Source organism: Haplochromis burtoni, unplaced genomic scaffold (assembly GCF_018398535.1).
Source record: "Haplochromis burtoni strain Fernald_Lab_line unplaced genomic scaffold, NCSU_Asbu1 Contig_183, whole genome shotgun sequence".
Classification (NCBI taxonomy): domain Eukaryota; kingdom Metazoa; phylum Chordata; class Actinopteri; order Cichliformes; family Cichlidae; genus Haplochromis; species Haplochromis burtoni.
Window position 1 is genome coordinate 793,228 of NW_024582544.1, and position 23,050 is coordinate 816,277.

The 23,050-nt window shown below is 38.6% G+C and overlaps 1 protein-coding gene across 9 annotated transcripts in view; it reads right to left on the reverse strand.

The window, feature by feature from the left end:
* Window positions 1–23,050, reverse strand: part of slmapa (sarcolemma associated protein a) — a 78,815-nt gene that overhangs the window by 11,057 nt on the left and 44,708 nt on the right. For 4 of the 9 annotated variants that reach the window (XM_042225814.1, XM_042225815.1, XM_042225817.1 and 1 more), the window contains 20 exons: window positions 22,633–22,669; window positions 18,007–18,069; window positions 16,976–17,071; window positions 16,531–16,602; window positions 16,299–16,439; window positions 16,070–16,207; window positions 15,525–15,693; window positions 14,710–14,760; window positions 12,608–12,754; window positions 10,867–10,932; window positions 7,878–7,937; window positions 7,663–7,737; window positions 7,313–7,393; window positions 6,851–6,910; window positions 5,941–6,066; window positions 5,637–5,711; window positions 5,442–5,542; window positions 3,583–3,787; window positions 3,371–3,488; window positions 491–662 (listed from right to left, as the gene is read on the reverse strand). In XM_042225814.1, the coding sequence (XP_042081748.1) occupies window positions 491–662; window positions 3,371–3,488; window positions 3,583–3,787; window positions 5,442–5,542; window positions 5,637–5,711; window positions 5,941–6,066; window positions 6,851–6,910; window positions 7,313–7,393; window positions 7,663–7,737; window positions 7,878–7,937; window positions 10,867–10,932; window positions 12,608–12,754; window positions 14,710–14,760; window positions 15,525–15,693; window positions 16,070–16,207; window positions 16,299–16,439; window positions 16,531–16,602; window positions 16,976–17,071; window positions 18,007–18,069; window positions 22,633–22,669 (2,053 nt within the window). The remainder of the gene's footprint in view (window positions 1–490; window positions 663–3,370; window positions 3,489–3,582; window positions 3,788–5,441; window positions 5,543–5,636; window positions 5,712–5,940; window positions 6,067–6,850; window positions 6,911–7,312; window positions 7,394–7,662; window positions 7,738–7,877; window positions 7,938–10,866; window positions 10,933–12,607; window positions 12,755–14,709; window positions 14,761–15,524; window positions 15,694–16,069; window positions 16,208–16,298; window positions 16,440–16,530; window positions 16,603–16,975; window positions 17,072–18,006; window positions 18,070–22,632; window positions 22,670–23,050) is intronic. The other 5 variants (XM_042225819.1, XM_042225820.1, XM_042225816.1 and 2 more) reach the window with 4 other exon arrangements.

A 23,050-nucleotide genomic window follows, 5' to 3' on the forward strand; every position in this document is an offset into this window, starting at 1 on the left:
ATGTTTTTCCCTCATTTTTTACAACTTTCAATTACCCAAAGCAAACATATAATCAATAAATCACCAACTTGTCAATTAATGTCACTTGATGTGCTCCACTGAACAGATACTGACTGCAGCTTGCTTGTGTAGCTGTTTGTCTATCTAAAAGTTATTTTTAGCTGAACCCTTTTTGGGGGGTTTAAATAAAGGAGCTCAAAAATTCATTCAGGCTGCTGCTTGTATGCATTTCCCCCACTGTGGAGATTTTGGTACATTTTATTTCTCTGAGAACCCCAGTGTGGTTTCCTCTCTTTATTCACATCTGCCTTAGGAATATGCTCAACCACCTTCACTCATGCTGACTTAAGTCTCTCTGGATTTATCAAAAAGACTCATTGATCCATTTCCAACTTTTATTTTTCATCTCTTCCATTTGTTTTGTTGTTTCTCACCTGGCGTTTTCTGTGTTTTATTTTTATTTTTCTTAAATCCCATTCTGTGTGCGTACCTCTTTCTGCAGTGTGTGTGTGTGGGCCTGGGCCTGGTCCAGCTGGCTCTTTAGCCTGCTCGCGTCCTGCAGGTGCTGATTCTCCAGAGAACCCAGTTTGTCCTGCAAAACCTCCTCCCTCTTCTCCAGAGACTCCAGACTGCTGCTGAGGACCAGACTCTTCTCCCTGGTGCTGCAAACACACCAAATCACACCTCGACTCAGTAATCACTCCACTACGTTTCTCAACAATGTTAGAAACTCTAAGGATTTGCGATGCTGTGACCTTATTGAAGACTTATGAGACTCATTTCAGGCTCCTTTTTTTTTTTTTTTACTGTACTCTGGAGTCATTTATACTTGCCTTGGCGCAGGCCCTCAATTTATCCGGTCTGAAACAAGCTGTTTTAGCTTCTCTCTATTTAGACCAGCTTTTTTTCCCCATAATTGGCTGTGTCTTATAGACAAATGATTTGAACACCCTTTGCGGGGCTTCTGTGGTCACAATTAAAGCTGTGATTTTATTAGTATCATGTAGATCCAATGGTAGTAAAAAAGTGCACCTCTGTAGGAATACTGAGAGAGATTACTTTGTACTCTGTCCAGACGCCATTATAAAACAAAAAATATATAAATCATTGTGTGTAACTGGGATACCTTACACATGATGTACAACATTTTTAAAAATAATTTTAGCAAATAAAGGCACAAACATTGCATATCCCTTTTTTATTAAGAAGAGTGAGACTTAATGTTAACAAATAGTCGTGTCTTCTCAATAGTCATGTGTTCACCATCACTGCTGGTAAACAGATGAGTGCCTGGTTCATACAGAGTGTTTTATTCTGAAAAATGACCAAACTGTATGCTTTCTCTGTGTCTGGCTTCCTGTCCTGCTTATCTGCACTATACAGCTTGGTGCACCATCCATCAAAAATAGACTAGGGGTATGTTTTTGGCCAAGTCCTCAGTGTGTCTCGGCACTGACTGACCTCATCCATCTTACAAATGCATTATGATATGGAAAATTATGTGCTGACGGGAATTCTTTTATTGACAGCGAAGATTTTGATCTGATAGAACATTTTACTGGAATTTACACTGGTAAATTCCTTTTGACGTAGCTCTCCAATATAATTTTCTGCTTATAGAGCTACATGCAACATAAACTGGAACATGGAGTTTATACATGTGTTTATAGTTTTGAAAACCTTCTGTCCAACATGTGGATCAAATCCTTCGACTGGTACTGTAAACAGTGATTTCTGTATTTAGCTTGTTTATGTAAATGCTGCAACAAAATGTCAAAACATTAAAAAACACTCTGACTTGTTTCCCTAAATGTCATCAGAAAGAGTTCAAATGCAGAAATTGATCCACAAACAGCAAAATCAAACTTTGGAAATGCTGACAACTCTCATTAGTCAGATCTCTTTAAAGTGGTTTTCAGTCTTCTCCTGGGATTTGATAACTTTAAAACACAGGAGAAAAAAATGCTTGATTACTTCTGAGTGCAACTGTAGTTAAAATACATGTCGAGCTTGCAATTACAAACATAACTACACTAGACCTTAATAAAAAAGTAAGCCAACAAAGCAGTCCCAAATACTGCAGTTCCTCTAACAGCCACTTGAGGCTGGTTCCAAAAGGGATTTCCAACTTTAGAGCAGAAATAAACCTGTTTACAGGCTGGTACAAAACATGGTTCTGACTCTACAGGTCATTTATCTTCCATAACAACTAAATAAATCTAAATAAATTCCTTTTTAAACTTCAAAGTTACAGTGTGTAAGATTTCAAAGCTAGTTGTCCATAGATTTCAGTCAGCTCAAATTGTTTGCTTACTCCTCCCAAATCAACCGGATCATTCCTGCTGAGGTGGCTGTTGTAGGAATAATGTGATTCATTCAGTCAAAAGATCAAAAAACATTTATATTAGATTAGCCCATAATGGATGTTTACAGTTTGTTTACAAGAAAACGTTTTTTGTACATTCGACCTGAACTTTTTTGAATAATATCAACAACAGTAATAAACCAGGAAATACAAAACAGATGGGTGTGTAACTATCTTACAGTATCCTATTTTTTTATCCTTTGAATTACCTCAAAAGCTCTGACCACCTTTCATCTGTAGTGAGTGTACTCAGACAGCAAAGTGACTCCGAACTGGATCCAGCTTGGAGGTTTTTGCTATCTGGGTAGGCTGTCAGTTCACTGTTTACCTCAGCTGTCAATATGCCGGATAAGAATCGTCCATGTCCAAAGTGCATTCATCTCTTTGTAGGAAGTCAAAAGATGTGTACAGTTTATTGTAAACTAGTAAAAAAAAAAATTGTAGCTGAAGCGCAGATAAAATCCTGCTGAGGACGTGGTTGTGGTGAGAACATGCAGCAGTGTTTTCTCTCAGTGGAGAACAAATCTGGCAGATAGTCTCAGTGAGCTGTCAGTCAGCTGTCATCTCCTCGTCTTTCTCTGCCTGAATCAGCTGGACACCATGTTTCCTTCTGTCAGTCTCACCCTCAGCCCGCCCTTTAATGCTGAATCCAAACTCTGAACCTGATCTGTCGACTTGGCACTGCTCCCGAGAGCCGTCCTCGGCCAGAATTCATCAACTCAATCACGCCTGTCAAAAGACTTTAACGTCCACCTAACAAAGTTTGATATGTTCCAGGTTTCGAGACTCTCAGCTTGAGATCCAGTTAAGAGAATATAAGTTTCAAAGTGGTGTTTATTTAGTAACGCTATATTCAAAAAGGTTTATAGCTGTGTGGATCTTTTTTTGACAAATAATTAAATGTAATCTTGTATAATTCTGACAGCACTGCAGTATAGTAAAATAAATAAAATAAAATAAAACAGTGGATTCAGATAAAAAAAATTTAAAGCAATGTGTATGTACCTGCTCAGCTCAGCCTCCAGGCGGTGCAGTTTTTCTGTGAGTGTTTTCCTCTCAGCTCTCAGGCCATCACAGTCCTGCTGCAAACACGTACACCGCTGGTGCAATGCAGTGCACTCCACTGTGGCAGCGAGACAGAGGATGCACAGTTATGATTAGTAGTGATTCAAAGACATGAATAGACAGCCTCAGACAAACATGCAGGCAGTGCTCACCCTGCAGCTCGCTGGCAGCAGTCTGCTGCTGTGCCTGCTGCGTGAAGGCCTCCTGCAGCCGGGCGATCTCCTCCTCGTATTTGGCGGCTGTGTTCCTCCAGTGCTCTAGCTCGGAGCGCACACTGACCAGGTCTGCCTGCAGGACAGTGATCTCACGCTCCCGCTCCGCCGTGGCCGCCTCCATAGCGTGTCGCAGGACAAGAATCTGATAGCAAAAACACAATCGGTGGTTCGATCACTTTCTCATGAGACTACAATTTGGTGCAAACTGACAAACAGGGAGGCTTTTTGCATAACGAAGAATGAGTGACAGAGATTCCAGGGTTCCTGACTCATTTAAACAAACAAACAAATCCTTATAATGTTTTTTATAAACTTAGAAAGGACTATGAGCAAACAATGTCACATTGTTTACTATTTGTCATTTTTAGAAACAAGAATGTCTAGTTACAATTTCATTTTTATTAGTTTCAATGTTTGTTATTATTACAATGATTTCAAAAGAAAATATTTTTAAAAATATTTCCACAGGCAAGATGTAAGATGTAGGGGTGCAACGATACTTGTATCGATATTGAACAATACAAATTTTTTATTTATTTTATTAACTTTTCTTCTGACGATGCTGTCTGTGTTGAGCGCTCAGAGGATTTGCGTTCGACTACTCTGCCTAGGCTGCACTGTCGAGCACAGATCCACTGAGCGCAGCACAAGCTAGCAAGACAAAAACTAAGCTCGTTGCAACATGGCAAATTGAACCTCCCCCACCCTCATTCAGATTTGGCGTTTGGAACTATTTTGGTCTTCATGTGAAGCATGACCCTAATGGTAAGCGCGTCATGGACAAAAGTAAAACAGTATGTTGGATGTGCCACGCAATGCTCAATTACATTGGTGGGAACTAGTGTGTTAGCGCAGTTAGCTTGTTAACGTGTTGACGCCGTCCAGCCCCATGCACGGGGCGATCTGCGGTAACTTGTTAACGGAGATTTGCCGCGTTATGGCGTTAATGTCATTTTAACGAGATTAACACTGACAGCACTAGTGGGAACACAACGAATATGACTGCACATTTACGCCGACATCATCCTAGTGCAAATTGGAAGCAGACAAAAACAACAAGCACGCATGCTATAAACTTTACCAGAGTCATTTAGACAGCCGTTAGCACCTTATGGGGACCTGATATGTTTAATATGCTGCTGAGAATATACCCCGGAAGAAGAGTATAGTATAGCTTTTATTTTGGAAAGAGCTATTTCTCTGTAATAAACTCTCTTTTCCAAAGATGAGTGATTCCTTGATCAGATAGATCTATTTTTTATTTTTATTTTGTTGTTTCAGCATTAAATTTAAAAACTGTACTTTTGAGTTAAAATATATATTTATAATTTTAATAAATGACAAATTAAAAAAAAAAATTTGTATCGAAGTGTGACACCAAAGTATTGAACTGAACTGAACGGTGAATTTTGTGTATCGTTGCACCCCTAGTAAGATGCACTAAAACCTCCTGAGGACTTGTGTGTTAAAAAAATGTAACCAGACTGAGTAAACCCAAAGACATTCCCTGAATATTTTTAATTGCACACAATGTTGTTTCAGTTTGTTGTCTTATTTCAGTTAATTAAAATTTTCCCTTTTATTAGTTTTAGTTCAGTTTTTTTAGTTAGTTTTTTTTTAAGCTCTTATTAGCAATTTCAACTTTTAAAGGGTTATTAATGACCCACTCAAACCCTGGAGTCCATGAAGAGTCTGACATGTTACACATTAGCCAAGAGAGGTTTCAAGACAGAATGGAAGAGAAGTGAGGAAGAGTTATGATGAAGAACTGGAAGCAACAGTAGGTGAAGAGGTACCTCCTCCTGGGCAGAGTAAAGCTCCTCTCTGGTGCTACAGATTGTGCTCTCCCTCTGCTCCCTCAGTGCCTCCATGTCAGCCTGAAGCTTCCCAAGCTGAGCTAAAAACACACAAGCACATAGGAAGTGAGATGTGGCAGCTAAATACTTATTGATACAAATCTATAGTACATATTTTTCTCTGTATTCACTCACTCTGCAAGAACTGGATCTGTTTGGTCGACTCCTCAGTCAGCTGAGAGTTACTCCTCCTCTCCTCCTCCAACAGAGCTGCACACCAAGAGTCACACAGTCATGTTTATACCACTGTTCTTTTATATTTTCATGCAACGTATAATTGGAGCGATGCAGGGCAAGAACTGTAATCTCACAAACTCAACAATACTGTAGTAAAAATGTATGAGGTAAACTTTAATTCAAACAAAGTTTGCGAGCTATTAATTTTAATTAAAATTCTAATTATAAAATATAATCCACAGCATTGTGAGAACACTGTTACCTTGTAGCTCTAGACATTTCTGCTTGCCGGTGTTGGCTAATTCTTGGGCCTCCAGAAGCTCTCTGTGGAGATGGTGGATGACCTGCTCCGTGTCTCCAGGCTCTAGACCGGCCCGATGTAGCTCATCTAACCACAGACACATACAAAATGTTAAGTACATTATTTATTATTATTATTATTATTATTATTATTATTATTCAATGACAAAGTCAGGGTCTACAAATTATCTGTATTTTTATTCAAAAAACAAAAAACAGGAACTTTCCAGACTTAACTTCTTCACTGTTCAATAAATACATATATGAATAAATGACTGAGCACACGGTGGCAGTGTGGATATCAACTTACTGAACATAACTGACTGGACTATTTTATTCAGTCAGTCAGGAGTGTAGTGGGTGGGGGCGGTGGGGGGTGTCCAGCTGACTAGATAGTAGCTAGTAGATATTTTATTGAAAAGATGGATGAAGTTGCCATGACGTCCTGGTTCAGTTATTCAGATTTACATGTGTATATTAGACATAAGTAAATGCAATCCCAGCTTTAAAAAATGCGCTTATTTAAAATATCGCCTGAGACCACAAACTGCAGGAAATAGTTTACCGAGGTCACAGGTCATGGCAATGAGGCCTTTTCCCCCCACTCATATTTAATACACCTAGACTTCTTATTGCACCCAAAGGCACCCCCTGCTGGCCATTAGCAGGGGTGAGAGTTTAAGGCACTTCAGGCTTCGCTTCATCTGCCTTTCATACAGTCTGTAGACACAAACTCTAAAATGGAAAAAACACCAGGCCCTTCAGGGACCAGCACAGCTGAACATCTCCCTAATGGTCAGTTAAATACAATAATCAAACTGGGCGGCCCGGTGTTTTGGGGTTTATGATCACAGGTGCACGGCCACAGTTACCTTTGAGCAGAGCTACTCTGTTCTGAGGTTCATTCAGCTCTTGGTCGTTCATGTTTCCATCTGAAACACACAAAAACGCGTAAAACTCCTGTGGCTGCTTTAGGATCTATACTCCAGCAGTTTCAAGACGAATCAGATACTGACATAATAAACTGCTAGAGAGAACAAGCGATTTTAAAAGATACATAACACAAATCTCTTTCAGGCAACTCATTTATGACCCTCAGGAAAAAATCGAAACATTCTCAGTAATTTGTAAAGCTACTCTATGATTAATTAAAGATTGAAGAGCAGACAGTGTGAGACAGAACAGCTAAACTTTAAACAGATGTCAACGCTATTCGAAATTAGGTGGAAAAGAAAAACCTTTCCAGTAAAACTGAGAAAACACAAGACAAATTTTGGAATTGCCAAAATTAGACTTAAACCGATGAGCAAGAATGTATGGGTGTTTTCACTGACCTGACGTGTCGTCACTGCTGCGGTCTTTGCTGGGACTCAGAGTGTCGGACATGTCTGACTCTTTGGCATCCATCTGATTCCCTGTGGACGTACACACGAAAACAAACATGCACATCAGCCAGGACTAACTAAAAAACTACAGTGTAATCACTTGACAGTCAACATTTACTCGTGCCATCAAATTCAAAACCAATAAATTACTTTAATCAGCTGGAACACATGCACAGTGTTCAGGTAGATTTATACTTCTACTTAAATCAAATGTAATTTTGGGATCATTAAAACTGAACATTTAAAAAAAATAAAACAATATCATGAAACCTAATTTCTAACTCTGGTGTGTTCTCTACCTTTGAGTCGATCAGGGCTGGTCAGGATGTCATCTCCCGCCGTCTGGTTGTTCTGTAAGTGGGCGTCCATCACTTCTACAGAAACATCAGGGTGAAAATTTCAGTTCAGGTTTTAAAAAACAGCAATCCATTTAGCTTGCTTTTGTTCATGGATGAATCTATATCAGGACTCAAAAAACAAAAGAAATCCAAAAGAAACTGAGTTATTAACTTACCATCAAAGTTGGCCAGTTTGTGGAGTGAATCACTGACGGTCTTCTTTAGGTCTATGACGGCTGCAGAGAGAGAAAAAAAACAGAAAACCAGAAGGAATCAGTTTAAATAAGTCTGAAAATAAAATCTGACTGCCACCATTATCAGCTGGATTAGCAGTTGGTTAGTAAAAGTGTTAGTATACAAATCCAGAAAAAGTAATGTTTTATTTCAAACTTCTCAAACTGAACAGCTGAATCAGAGATGAATCATTTTAACACAATTATCAGACGACTGGAAAAAACGTGTAAAACACTGAACCAGCTGACAGCTTGAAGTAATTAATCACTACTGCAGTGACATCTCACTTATGTATCCTTACATTCAGTATGATAAATCCAATGACATTTTTGTACAGCAAAAACTAACTGAATTCAAATGTGGAAATAAAGTTAATAAAAAATAAATACTTAATGCAATCGAGACCCTTGAAAAAGCCAAACTACGCTTACCAGCTGTTATTAGCTGTTCACACAATAAATGTGAAATTAAACTACAAAATTAACACAGCTCACTTCAATCAATTCCAAATGACCTTAAAACTAAAGCTTCATCTAAAGTCCTAATCTCCATCTGTGCATTATAAACCACACCAGAATGTGGCTGACAGCTGACAGTAAATGTAATCAACCGACAAGGTACAGCAGCAATAAAAATTCCACAGTGGATGATGTTTCCTCAAATGTTTTCACACACTTGCTACTCAATCTGTTTCTGGTATGAGTGAAGACATGGTCAATGTGTAAAAAGGTAAAATTTCCAAAGTTATGTGAACTGAAGAAACTAGAAGAGAAGGCGAGGGGGAAAAAATAGAAGGGAGCAAAAAAAAAATCTGTTTCACGTTAGTGAAAAGTCATAAAAGCAGCATGCAGGAAAAAACACTGCTCCAGGAGAAGAAGAATAAAAGATGCCATAAGGAAATCAAAGCAAACAATATATATGTGTGGGTTTTTTTTTTTAAAAAAGAGGAAGAAAGAGTTCAATATTCAGGAACATTTGGTCAGTGAAACATCACCAGGCTCCAAATGTAATCTAATTATTCTCACAGAACCATGAAAAATAAAACTGAAATTAAGGCTTAGGTGGGTCCTCTAGTTTCACAATTTTTCAGCTAAAGCCTGCTCAAATGATCTGACAAATGGTATTAACACTTTAACTTAATCTTCCCAATAACACATATTTGCTCTCTTCATTCACAACAGTCACAAACAACAGCTGTGCTGTGATTTTAGGAATAATCACAAAGAGAGCTCATTCATGTCTGTGCCAGCTGCAGTGAGGTAAATTTCATGTGCTGCTGCTGACAGAAAAACAAGATGTCGCTCTTGCAGAGTAGTATAGACTGTTTTTTTTAAATCAGAAAAAAACCATCCATCTTCTTCCGTTTTATCCGGGGCCGGGTCGTGGGGGCAGTAGCCTAAGCAGAGAAGCCCAGACTTCCCTCTCCCCAGCCACCTCCTCTAGCCTATCCGGGGGAACACCAAGGCGTTCCCAGGCCAGCCGAGAGATATAATCTCTCCAGCGTGTCCTGGGTCTGCCCCGGGGCCTCCTCCCAGTGGGACATGCCCGGAACACCTCACCCAGAAGGTATCCTTGTTAGATGCCCGAACCACCTCAGCTGGCTCCTTTCGATGTGGAGGAGCAGCGGCTCTACTCTGAGCCCCTCCCGGATGGCTGAACTTCTCACCCTATCTCTAAGGGAGAGGCCAGCCACCCTTCGGAGGAAGCTCATTTCCGCCGCTTGTATCCGCGCTCTCGTTCTTTCGGTCACTACCCACAGCTCGTGGCCATAGGTGAGGATAGGGACGTAGATCGACCAGTAAATTGAGAGCTTCGCTTTTACACTCTCTTCACCACGATGGACCGGTGCAGCGTCCACATCACTGTGGCCGCAGTGAAAAGAAGGTAGAATATTCCCTCCAAACAAAACGTATAAATTCTAAACACACAAATCAGTCTGTGCATAATCACATTGCTCCGCCAATAAAAAAACTCACCTGCATGAATATATCGCCTATCATCGGTTATTGGACTGGAAAAAATTTACATATCGCCCAACCTTATCTACAACTTTTCTTTAAGAGATCATCCTTTGGTGTGGCAAGGATAATAGAAAATTGTGCTAGAAATCGATGTTGTTTTGTTTCTTGTGTTGTTGAATATAAATGAAGTATGATTTTAATACTTCATTTTTATTCTTTACTTTGTACTACATAATATTTTGCAGTGAACAAACTAAAAGACCCACAGCAGCAAAGAACATTTGATTGAAACCATGAAAAGACAAACATAGCCATTAAACAATTATATCTGCATAAAATAGTTTGGCTGCTTAAGGTTTAAATACTACGCTTAATACTACTCAACCTTAAAAAGTTTATGCTGCTTAGCCAATCTTTATGAAAAGAACACATGCAGTTTTCTCAGAATACTCTTTACTAGCCTGTTTCACACAAAATAAAACTGCTCTGAAGAAACAGCCAATTAAAGAAAAACAATCTTCATCCAAAAGATTTAATCACAGTTCACTAGTTAAGTAAAGAAGAATGAGCAAGAACAGAAACAACTTTAAACCAGGAAAATACAAGGATGCGATGATGTGTTAAGGCATGTGAAGAATGAGTAAGAAAAATGTAGATTTCATTACATCACATCTCGAAATTTAGAATTTTTAAAATCATTACAAAGTGGGATATTATGGTATTATTGGAATTTAGTGGAAGAAATTTTTAGTTATTAAATGTTAGTGTCCAGATCTTATAATTCTGAGGAAAACAAAATAAAAATTGCCTAAGTATAACTTAAATGTTGTGCTTTTCATTTTATGACTTAAGCGCTCTGACAGTTTCATTTGGCTTCTCCTGGCATTGTTTGGCCTCCGTGGGAAGAAAGTAAAGGAAATAATGAGGAAAAAGTGTTTCGGTAACAGCAGAAATGGATGCTTGTACTCACGCAGACAGTCAATTAATTGTTGGTTTCTAGTCGAGTCTCCTCCGCTGTTGTTAACATGACAGTTGTCTGATAGAAACACAGAGAACTGACATTACTATGAAGACTATCAGAGCAGAGCCCGGTATTTCTTTTCGATTTTATTGATTCTGCTTATCAATGCCAGGGTAAATTGAACCATGGATTTAACGCAGATCGATACAATTTTTTTGAATTTCTGGATTTTGATTTTTTTTTTTTTAAAACTTGTCCTGATTCTAAACTGGTTTTATTGCAATATTATATTGAACTGCAAGACAAGTGGGTTTACTGCATCCCACGTGCTTGTGCCTGTGTAGCCAATATAAGCACACTGAAGAGCAGACCATAAAACTTAATGTTCTGGATTAGATAAGCAGAATCACAAAACATTGTCCTTAAGGATCGACAAATCTGGAACAGGATCCAGTGGAGAATTGGCTCTCCAGACCCAACCCGGTTTTAGACCAGACAGGTAGAACCAAAGACAGAAATCATGACGGACAAACAGGTAGAAGCAGGTAGAATGCATGAAAGAACGATTTACAGAGAACTATGAGGACAGATAGATGCACAATAAAAGGATGGAGCTGAAATTAAAGCCAAAATTGGTCTCTTCAGACAGAAAGTTATAACACAAAGGTTCTGGACAGATACCACATCAGACAAGATGTGGACAAGCAAACAGCAGACAGGAAACAAAGCCTCCCAGCAAGTTTTCATTTCAACATCACGCACAAGAAATAACGAGTTAACCAGCCCAACAGTTTTCACAAGTCCGCTCGAATTTTGAAGAAATAATAATAATGATAATAATAATTCCACCTCATTTTTGCATCTAAGTAGAGACGTTACCAAAACAAAGTGAAATCAAAAAGATGATACAGTTTAACTCCCAAAATTCTAACAATACACAAAAACTGAATTCAAGGCTCGGATCAAACAAGTTATCATTTAAATGTGCAAAATATGAGGCTCATTTTAAGTAAAGTATCACCGTCTGAAATAGGTTATTTCAAGAAAACTGGAGGATAGTCATGGGTAATATGATGTGGCAGGAATGTTTAACTGGCTGTTGTTTTAAAAAAAAAAAAAAAAAAAAACTTGGATAGTGTCTGTGATCTTAACCCACTTCATTAAAAAAAAGAAACGGAAAGGGGAAAAAATCCAACACATTTTGGACCACTGTGGGTACCAATTTAGGAGATATTGTGTCATTACACAGTATGCAAACCCATGAACAGAAAAAGCATTGATCGACTGGCCCAGAAGGCAGTGTTCAGTTGAATCCTGAATCCTGCCAGAGGACAGAAACCAAACCAAGCACATGATCTCCTGGTTGGAGTAATTAGAGATGGCAGATTTGAACGGGATTAAGGTCACTCTGCACTCATAAATTACTAGGTAAAACTAGTTCCTCACTAAGAGGGTTTAAGAGAGTGATTAAAAAAATAAAATGCATTTTTAAATTAGAAAGTGTTTGTCTGTATCCTAAAATAAAGATCAATGTTAAAAAAAAAATTAAAAAAAAATAAAAAAAAATCTAAAAACCTGGGGAACCCCCCCCCAAAGAAAATAATATCAATAGCAAATTATTCCCTAAATGTTTTTCTAATTATTTGTATTACAATAGCATTTTGTTTTGTTAATTCTGTGAAGGAAAACCTTTTAAAAAAACAAGCCTAGATATAAATTAAATAGTTTATTATTATGATAATTAAACTACCATCAGCATCTTCATCTTCCCCAACTGCACCATCATCGGTGTCTGTATCCTCATCATCGTCTTCCTCCTGGCTCTCGCGTATCTGCTGTGTGGAATCTCTGTCCTCGACAAGCTCCTCTACTGGTCCGTGGGGGACAGTGACGACATCTGTCATGTGACCAGATCAGATATAGACGATTTTGTCGAAATGTCACCAGAAATGTTGAGCACAGAGTCTAAATGATGGCGGGTTCCGTCATAAGGTGATTACTGTGGCGAGGTGTGCAGTGAGGCAGTCACCCGCAACATTCATGTTCAGAGTGTCAGGCATTCAATGACCAGAAGTCAATCAGTGACCAAGGCTACTTTTCCCCCCACAGGAAGAAAAACAAAGCAGTGGACAGTTTGGAAACCAGAGAAACAGCCCAGATTATCCAAAAAGCCCCAGAAAAAAAAACTTCCATCACTATCACCAGTGGATATACCGACCATCGAGCTATTTAAAGGACATGAAGCCTTGTACAAATCCTACGGGCTTCACACAGAGCTGAAACTGAAGGTCACATGAAACACTTTGGCTTCAAAAGACTTTAGAATCAGAATCAGAACTTTATTAATCCCTAAGGAAAAGATGTACCCCTGAACAATCATTAAAAAGAAAACGCTTTAGGCGGTGTGACAACAATACCTCATCAGCCTTTTACGGCTGAGGGGTAAAAACTACTAATTTAACATAAATTAAAGTTCAGATCACCAGAGCCACAGCATCAGCAAACCTTTGGTTGTTTTAGGTAAAATATTTACTCGCCTTAGTTTCACGTCATATTTTTTTACCTGTTCGTCAGAGACCCACTTTCACATTTCAACTCCCAGTTTCAGAATGTACCAAAAATAATAATAATAATAATCCTATCTCGCTCACTTTTCTCCAAACGACATTTTTCTTCCTCTCACTATCTCACAGCAAAGTTAAACCAAACAGCTCAAGCTGCCATTTAAGGGCGTCATCAAGCTTCCCCTCCATTTCTTAATGGCATCAGAAGAATCACAGCTGAAGAGTTGAGAAACAGACAAAGAAAGTTTTTTGCTCAAGTTGCTCAATCAATTCTGAACTCGCCTCTATTCCCTCTATTCTCGTTGCCTAGTGCAACATCTTACATCAGCTGGAATCATTGTAGAGATATATGTAGTTACACTATAAAACTGAGCTGCTTTATTGGTGAGCGAACTGTAAAAATCTCTGGAAAATGACCACAACGTTTTTTTGCACAAGAACCCACATACTGTATGATGGATGCAGCTAGTGTGCGGTGCCTTAATCCCCTAATTTGTTTTAACATGCAGTGTAAAGCTTTACTATTTGTTTACTTATTCAAATAAGTCATAACTGGAATAATAAGAACAACCTTTACAAAGTTGGAAATATTTGCTATGTTTCATACTGTAATAAGCATAAATGATGCTGGTCCTACAGCTCCCATTTCTGGTGACTTATGAGTTAGTCAATAATGCTGCAGGGTGCGCTCATGTGCAGCCACTTTTCATATAATAGGTCTGTATAAGAGGAGAGGGCTGCAACTGAGCCTGACAACCATGCCCAATATATTCTCCACTGATTTTCAAAACTGGATATATTCCTGATAAATTATTTTAACTTCCTGTTAACCCCCCAGTAATATTGCTGTGTAACATCGTATTTCTATAAGTAACATCACCTAAAACTAATTATTATAAACCTTCCTAATATTTGAAAACTTAAATTTAGGTCATTTTATCTCAGTGTTTATGTTTCTGATTATAAACGTGGAAAAAGATGACACTTTCTGAATACTCTCAGGACTTATTTGAACGCTTCAGTTCCTGCACCAAGATATAAACTACCAGAGGAAATGGAAACCCGAAGGCTGGATGTCATGCTACCATAAACAAGACGAAAACAGAAGACACCCAGATTCCCGTGACAGACAGATAGAAGTTCAGTGATAAGAGCAGCAAGCAACAGGAAATTACATGGAAATCATGCAGGAAGCTGTCATGCATCATTAGTGGAGGCTGAGGAAGTGATAGAGATACACAAACAGACGGTGATGCAGATGACGCAAACCCAGGACATGTGGACTCACCCAGACTGTTGTTCTCTTTAATGCTTTTCTCTTGTAGCTGTTCTAACCGCACTGTAAACAACAACAACAACAACAACAACAAAAGCAGAGAGAAGTGTTGACTGACAGGAAGTCCGAGCACAGGTCGAAGACATGATCTGACCTGCGCAAGAGGAGCTATGTTATTAAAGTGACTGGCGTAAAGGGATCACTATGCCAGCGGGTTAAATAGGACAGTGTGTTTGCTCTGTGTATAGTTGTAAAGATGCAGACGATGCAGATTGATCACCAGGTGACTGAAAAACCATCATTTAATGTATCCAACCTATCATGAGTTTAACCAGGTCATTCAGTACAAAACTGAAATTGGCTATGATGTTTATAAATATTCTAAGTTACTGGACCACAAAGTACACGAGAGGGCTGGCATTTTTTTAAGCTGCGAAAAGGATTATGACTAGAGGATGAGCATGTTATTAAAGCACAGGTAAAAAGGAGACCTTTCATTTGTTATAAATTGTTTTGACCAGCCACCTGTCTCATACTACAGTAATATGACCTCCTCACAATTTAGTCAAAATACACTTTTTGTCATTTTCTCCATTAACTATTGCAAAACAGATCCAACATCCTAATCGGATGCCTAAATACACTCAGATGTCTAATTGCAAGTAGCAGATCAACTCTGAGCTCCTCCTGAATGAGAAGTTGCTGTCCAGTTGCTTTTATTACAATTTGGGATCAAGCTTTGATTTACGCAACCATATGATTGGATTAAGCGTCCAAGTCTGTGTAATGCCACATGAATTGAAGTGTGTGCGCACGTGTGTTTGTACCCTGCAGGGCAGCGAGCCTCTCATTGGTGAAGTCATTGTCTGCCTGCAGAGCCTCGATGCGAGCCTGGAGAACCTGCTCCTTCTCCTCCATTTCCTCAATCCGTAGTTCCAACTCCCTCTTCTCTGTCGCGCCCCGCTGAGTGAGCTCCTCCTGTCTTCCCTCTGCAGCCTGGAGGAGGAGAAAAGGACGTAGGAGAGGTTAGCCAAAGGAAGGAACAGAAGAGGACAAAGACAAGGGTAAAAAAAAGTGGAATAAGGAGGGAAATGGGGAGAAACCAAATAGAAAAAAAAGATTATATGCTACATAAAACACAGCTCCCATTTTTGATAAATAAGGATTATTCTGAACTATAAATAATGCAAAGCTGCTCTAGCAGAGTCTAAGAATAAAACACAAAATGAGCTTAAAATGAGCACAGATTCCCTCTACTGAATTTGTAGATAATTTTATTCTAAATATATCTCCCAAAAACACATTTAAATAAAACTTGTTCTAAAATAAAGTAATGCTGCAGGAAAATAAATAATTTTTCCTTGACGGTTACCTTAATTTTGTCAGTGAGCTCTTTGATCTCATTAACGGCCGCGTTGTACTTGTTGGCGAGCTCCCTCAGCTCCTCCTGACTCCTTTCAGACATCTCCTTCAGGTGGGTGCACTCGTCCTCGGTGTTACTGAGCGTGCGCTGCACAACAGCAGAGATGGCACCAAATGTTAACCTTAGAAGTTTTAATTAGTTTCATTCTGTGCATACCATATACACATGTGTATCGTACCTCCACCTCTGACAGCTTCCTGACCACCTCGATCTTCTCCTGCAGAACTCTCCTCAGAGACTCCTTTGCCGTTGTCTCGTAGTTGTGTTTGTCCTCCTGAAGAGCCAAGAGTTCCTTACGGATCCCTTCCTCTGTCTGGGACTGAAAGAGAATTTTAAAACGCGATGATCATTTTAACTTTGCTTTGATTCATTGTAGAAGTATGCAGCCATTTTTTTATGTGTATGTATACCTTAGAGTAAGCTTGTAACTGACTGCCCATCACCTCCAGCCTGGAGAGAAGACGGTCCTCATCAATCAAAGCCTGTAGGAGACACACACTTAGTTTACAGCAGTCCTTATCACATTAGATACCATCTATAGATGAAAACAACACAAATTAGTTTAACTAATCGCAGCGTAGTGTACTAAATGACCCTGATTAAATATGAGCAGTTAGATATGATGTTGCAAACTCGAGGTGAATCCAAGTTCACAACTCTATATAGGCTCTATTATTAAATAACCAATGAAAGTGCTGTGCCTCATTTTGTTGTGCTCATCTTTGAGATTTGTGGGAAACACTATACTCATATGTTACTAAAAAGACTAAATGCTGACCTGCCAGAAAGCATGATCACAGCTGCACTTGTTCCTCAACTTGTGAAGAATGAAGAATGAAACGTGGTATTTCCTACCTGCCAGCTGCTCTCTGAGGCCTCCTGAGTGGTGGCTAACAGACGCTGAAGAGTGGCTAACTTCTGCTCCAACATCTGCTCTCTGTGTAAGGCCTCCTAGAGAGTGAGAGGGAGGTCGTCGATGAAAAATAACTAAGCACAAACAAAAGCTTACACAGTTATTCATGACAATGTCTGATTTTTATCCACTAATATTAGTGCACCAGTTAACTTCAGTTAGCTGCTTGTTCTTTGCGGTTTATTGTAATCTTTGCTTGGAACCTTCCGAGGGAATGAGGATGCAAATTAGTTCTAAGCCAACTCTGGTACAGTGCATCAACATTTATGATAATATTATACATGGTTCCGTTTTTAGCTACAATCTTAAGTGATTGTAGCTAAAAACGGATAATATAAAAATTAAAAATAAAAACAAAACCAGTAATCAGATTTTTTCACTCTTCCTTTAGAAATAATTTAAACATGTATTCTTCATTTCAGTTCTTTGTGCTTTATAGAAAGTTGGTTTTTAGTAATGACCTCTGATGTATGCTTTTCATTATGTAATCTATTTTTTTGATCAGATAAAAATTCACATCAATTTCACATCAGAGAAATACTCCTGTCAAGTCTTCACATTACCAATGTTGTCTTGTTAAAGCAGACCTATTCTGTTCATTTCCCAGCTTCATAACTTTAGTCCTTTGGGGTGTAACAGAGTAAGCCTGCATTCTTCTGATTGGCTGTTGTTTGTAAACACAAGGGTTGACCGGCAGGTGGGTGGAGCCTTCAAGCCTGATAACTATATGAAGGATATCCCTCTGCATGGCATCATATAGATGGTGCAAAAACAGCCATAAACCAGCTGTTTAGAGCAGTCTGAAGCCTGAACTTATGGCTCACCATGATTATTTGTATGTGAGCAAGCACCAGTTTAACTGTGTTTGTACATATTTATATAAATAAGAAAATAAGGAGAAGCACAATCACATTTCAGACTCATTATTGTTAGTGTAGTTCTCAAATATGTCCAGTAGGTGTCAGTGTGTTACCTGTAGATACTGGGAGAGCTGGAACAGTTCCTGAGAATACATACTGGGAGTGTTGGCTGCAACCTAAAAAACAAACACAAACCATGGAAACATCCTGACAGTTCTCTGAGACTCATTCAGCCTTTTGTTTGAATGCAAGGAGTCAATAAACAGCTGAAAAACCAAAGGTTAAAGAGTAAGCTGACCTTAACATACAACAACAAACATACATGAAGACAGAGCACAGGAACAGTGTCCACTTCTGCCTGACTACATCTCTGATCATTAAAACATGACATGAAATATATAATTCTCTGCTTTCATTGACTCACTTTGAGCTTCAGAATTCTCTGAACGACTCTCCGTTAATAACTTTCATTTCAATATCTGTTTGTCAGTCAGTAATGTTTATCTATGCATCTATGCAACTGTTACTGTTGTAGCCACAACTTAATTTTTACCTCTTTCCCTCTGATAATGACAAATTACTTCAGTATCAAAAACGGGTCAGAAAATGAATAATGTAGTGTATTCTTCTTTGTTCTGTTTGTTTTTTTTAAGTTGTATAATTTACAACATATTTATTGTAATTTACTTCTGGTGGCCTACATGCAGTACCTTTACAGCCCCACGCTTTTCCACACTTTAAGCCTGGGTCAATGCTAAGTTGTGTATCATAGAATGGATGCTAACTATCTGCTACTGACTGCCAGTAGCAAAACATATTTAGCACAAAAAAGTGTTAAAGTTAGTACTGCTTTTCTTTTTGTTGTTGGAGGCTGTTGAATTTAACGAAAGAATCCTTAACGAAACAAATCTAGTCAAATTTCAAATAGGTCTGCGTGATAGCAAGCAAAGTGATGAAAACACTCAATACAGCCTACAAATAACCACACTGACATGTTCAGGTTCTCCACTCATCTGAAGAAAGATTTCATGTACACAGGAAAAAGCTCTGTGGAAAATTAAACTTTAAGGAGTGACTGATAACGAGCAGTACTGATAGTGTCCATTAGTGTTACGCTCAGCTGGATTTCTGTTAGCCATTTCCATCTGCTTGCTTCTCACAGACTTTACACTTACACAGTATTCAGTATACAGGCAAATAATAAATATGTTCCTGTTGTCAGACAACAGATTAACCATGAAATATCAAAGCCGCATGGTCACCTTTGTATGTCCACACCTATTCCTGCTGGTTGGTTTTTATAACAGATCTGTGAGCTGGTTTTCTTTTATCCTTGTATATATGTGTACAAATCAAATCAGCATGCCCTTTGTTATCGATGTTTTATGTTTGTTACCAGTATGAGAACATAATGAGGAAAACACCTTTTACACTTGCGGCGCTAACCTACATAAGGTTTAATACATTTATACACACACACACATATGACTATGTGTGTTGAGACCTGGGAGATGTGAGGATCCTGCTTTAGGACACTTAACTATGTTTAAGAATGGCTCAAATGTAATCATAGCTCCTCTCAGGCGTGCTCACACACCAGCCTACATTCCTCAGACAGGTTATACTGAGTCTTTGCTGCTCTGAGGAAGAATCAGAGCAGGGCGAGGCAACAGAGGAAGCCTGGTACAACACACTATGGGTACACAATTAGTCTGGTACTGCACTGTATGGCACATAGAGTTACATTACATTACATTACATCTATATAATGTGTTTAAATAAATTTGTTAAAGTACCATGTGTCTACATGATCACATATGGTGTGGTACAGGAAACTATAGAAAGGTGTTCGTTATGATATGACAAAGATTTACTCGTTCATTCAAATTACATGATAAATTATCCCTTGTGTGAACACAGCACTGGGAGCCAGCTGTTGCATGCGGACTAATTCAACTAATTGCAAAGTAGCTGTAAAACAAACCACAGCAACTAAAGCTCGTAATTTCTACTGATTTCTTTTTTTATTTCTTTTTCAAATGGTTGATACCTTATTACTGGAACTTCTTGATACCAGTACAGGTTTTTACATTCTCAAAACGGTCCGTGTTGCCTTACTGAGCATAAATCTGTGCACTTTCCTAATATTTTATGACTATTTGCAAAAGACCAAAACAAAATAAAAAAGACAAAACTTTATTCTAAGGAAATCCCACTATTAGAAAAAAAAAAAACACCACTGATTAAAATCAATATTTTCATATATCTAAAGATTTTACTTCGTGGGAAGCTCAAAGTCCAATATTTTTTATGTGCAGAAATAATCTTGTAGTGTACATACAATACATTGGTACTAGTCAATTGATCAGCTAAACTAACAGCAAATTTCCCGATTACAGTACTAAGGAATTTTCCCAATGTTACAACATTGAGGTTAAAGAATCAACCTCAATTCCTTCTGGAACTTTAAAAGAAGTCTATATGACTGAATTTAGCACCTGACTTGTAGAAAAACAAAAAAACAAAAAAGTGTACTTTAAATTGTACAGGGTATTTTGTTTTTGGCTTCATTCATGCTCTTTGATGCCTGTCTGTGTAGGTTTGTGAGACTTCCTGGAACAGCAGCTTTCAGTGTTGCAAATTTTAGCATCTCTTAATTTGGCTTGGAAATTCACCCCACATGGAGAGGCAGATTCCAAGAAGCATGACAGGAATGACCAATATTACTGTAAATTGGGAAAACCAAATTTTGAGTGTTAGATTTGCAGGATTGCAAATCCCACCAAAGCTGGCCCAAATTTAAACCGTGCAACTGTATAAAAGATAATGTCCCGCTGTGTGGATTATGGACATTATCTGTGAAAAGCAGTTTTTACACACAATTCAAACATTAAAACATTTTTTAACCCATCCCATTTAACCCAAACACAACCGGAGTCAAGGCATGTGTGCAGTCACAGCACAGCTCAGCAACTTAGCTGCTTATTCACCCCTTCATCTCTCCTTACCGTGAAGACACAGGAGAAGACTTTAAAGCACACTAAAATAAACAATGGCAAGTCGAGTCACGCAAGTCTGAAGTGTGCCACATGCTGATGTAGACTTTGGTAAAGCTAGAATTGATTTTCATAGATATGAATTTCCAAATCAATAACTGAAATGTGAAATGCTGCAAATAACAGATCTTTCTAGTGAGGGGTTACAGATAACTTTTCATCTAGAGTTGATTCAATTCCAATTCACAAGGTCCCGCATCGATTCGATCCACGATTTGATTCGAATCGGGGAAATTTTGCCTCAGACAGTCAGAAATATTATAATTCTGATCACTTATCAGTACATATCTATATTTTTTTATATCTATAAAAAGAAAGCTGACACTTGTGAGACTTTATCAAAGGTGTAAGCATCACAGCAGATTCCTTTGTGTCAAAGTAACTGAGGATAAAACACAGAAAAACATGAAGGCGGTTTTCCTGGTCTGGGTTTTTATAGCAGATGACCTTAAAAATATTGTGCAGTCAAAAACGAAGTGAAGCAGAGCAAAGTTACAGAGGTTTGATTAGAGACACAGCTAAGCATTTTGAAATTTTGCGTAATTTTAAGTTTAAGTTTAAATTTGTTCAGTATTGAACAGCAGAAATGAGGCTTTGTTGTCGGAAGTAAGTTAGCAAAAAAACCCCAAAAAGAACCAGCAGACTGTAGACTGGTGGGTAATAAGTAAGCGAATAATGCAAAAAACAGATTTTTAGATGGGAAACTATTCCTGAGAGAGAGAAAGAGAGAGAGAGCTCTACATGAAGTGCGATTTTATCGTGGTGGAAGCAAAACAGCAAAAGTAAGAGGAAATTCGTGACGATGTTTATGTGAAGCGAAATGTGAAGCGTAGTTTGGATCGTCTTTGGCTGCTGGTTCAGTCAGTATTGTTTGGAGAGAGATAAAATCTGCAGCTTCAGAATCTAGCGCAAAAAGGACGTAAACACAAAGTGCCCGCCAACGCTTCAAAATCAGTGAGCTGTTGGCTTTCAGCCCCGACGGCGTGTCCGCGTACGTGCGTCGGGTGAGAAAGACGACAGCTCACTGATTCGGATGCGTTGGGTCCGCGTTTTGTGTTTACGTCTTTGTGCAGAATCAGTGTACCTGCTGTCATTTACTGTTTTAGCTGTTTGGTGGTTGTAGAAATTTTGTGAGGTTTAACCTGAGATTCTGGCATTTCAGGCAAAATAAATTTATATTTAAAAATCAATTCAGGATTTTAATGAATCGATATCACGTTATCCAAGCCAGAATCGATTTTAATTGATAAATCCCACCCCTAATTATGAATCCAAACAAATAGTTGATCTCCAAAAGCATTGGGACTTCAGTTTAGAGAGGTCACATCCTAGCTCTGAGAACATAACAAATTTCTTTTTAAACTTGAGTGGACAAACATCTAAATGTATGTGAAACCACAGCCTGTACAGTGGCAGAAAAAAGAAATCCTGCTTCTTGATGCACATGAAGGATTTCTGTAATGCTGCAGCACCAACTGGCAGGGATCTCTGCATTCCTTTGTCAGCTGACTAACTCCACTCTGTGTGTTTAAAGACCACTTATGTGTGTTAGAAATACAAACACACACTCTTAGATGCTTCTCTGAGGTGTAGCCCTACATGTGAGTGAGTGAGAGACACTTTGACATGGGACAGGACAACACAAACAAAAACACGCACACACATACATACTTCTGTTCTTACCTTGTCTATAGGTAGTGGTAATGGAGGCTGGATGACACTGAAAGAGGAAGAGAGGAGAGAAAAAAGTTCGTCACCATAGAAACACCAAAGAGCAAAGACACGTGGAGTAACCACGGAGACCGAAATAAAAAAAAATGTTCCTGGAAAAGTCTTGTGACATCGGTTTTTCAGCTCATTTTAATAAAACATTCATTCTATTACGACCAAGTCACTGGCAACAAGGAGTCCATTTCCCACACCTTTCTGACATTTCACCAGGTATAAATCACTTGATGTAAAAAATATCCACTCAGCAACTGAGCCTTGCAACAATTTTTAGATGGGAAGAGCAGAGGAAAAGACAAAGGGAAAAAAAAACCTAAGACTTTTCTAAAACTTTGGTTATGTTCATAGGTTATTTATGCAACTGGGGAAAAAT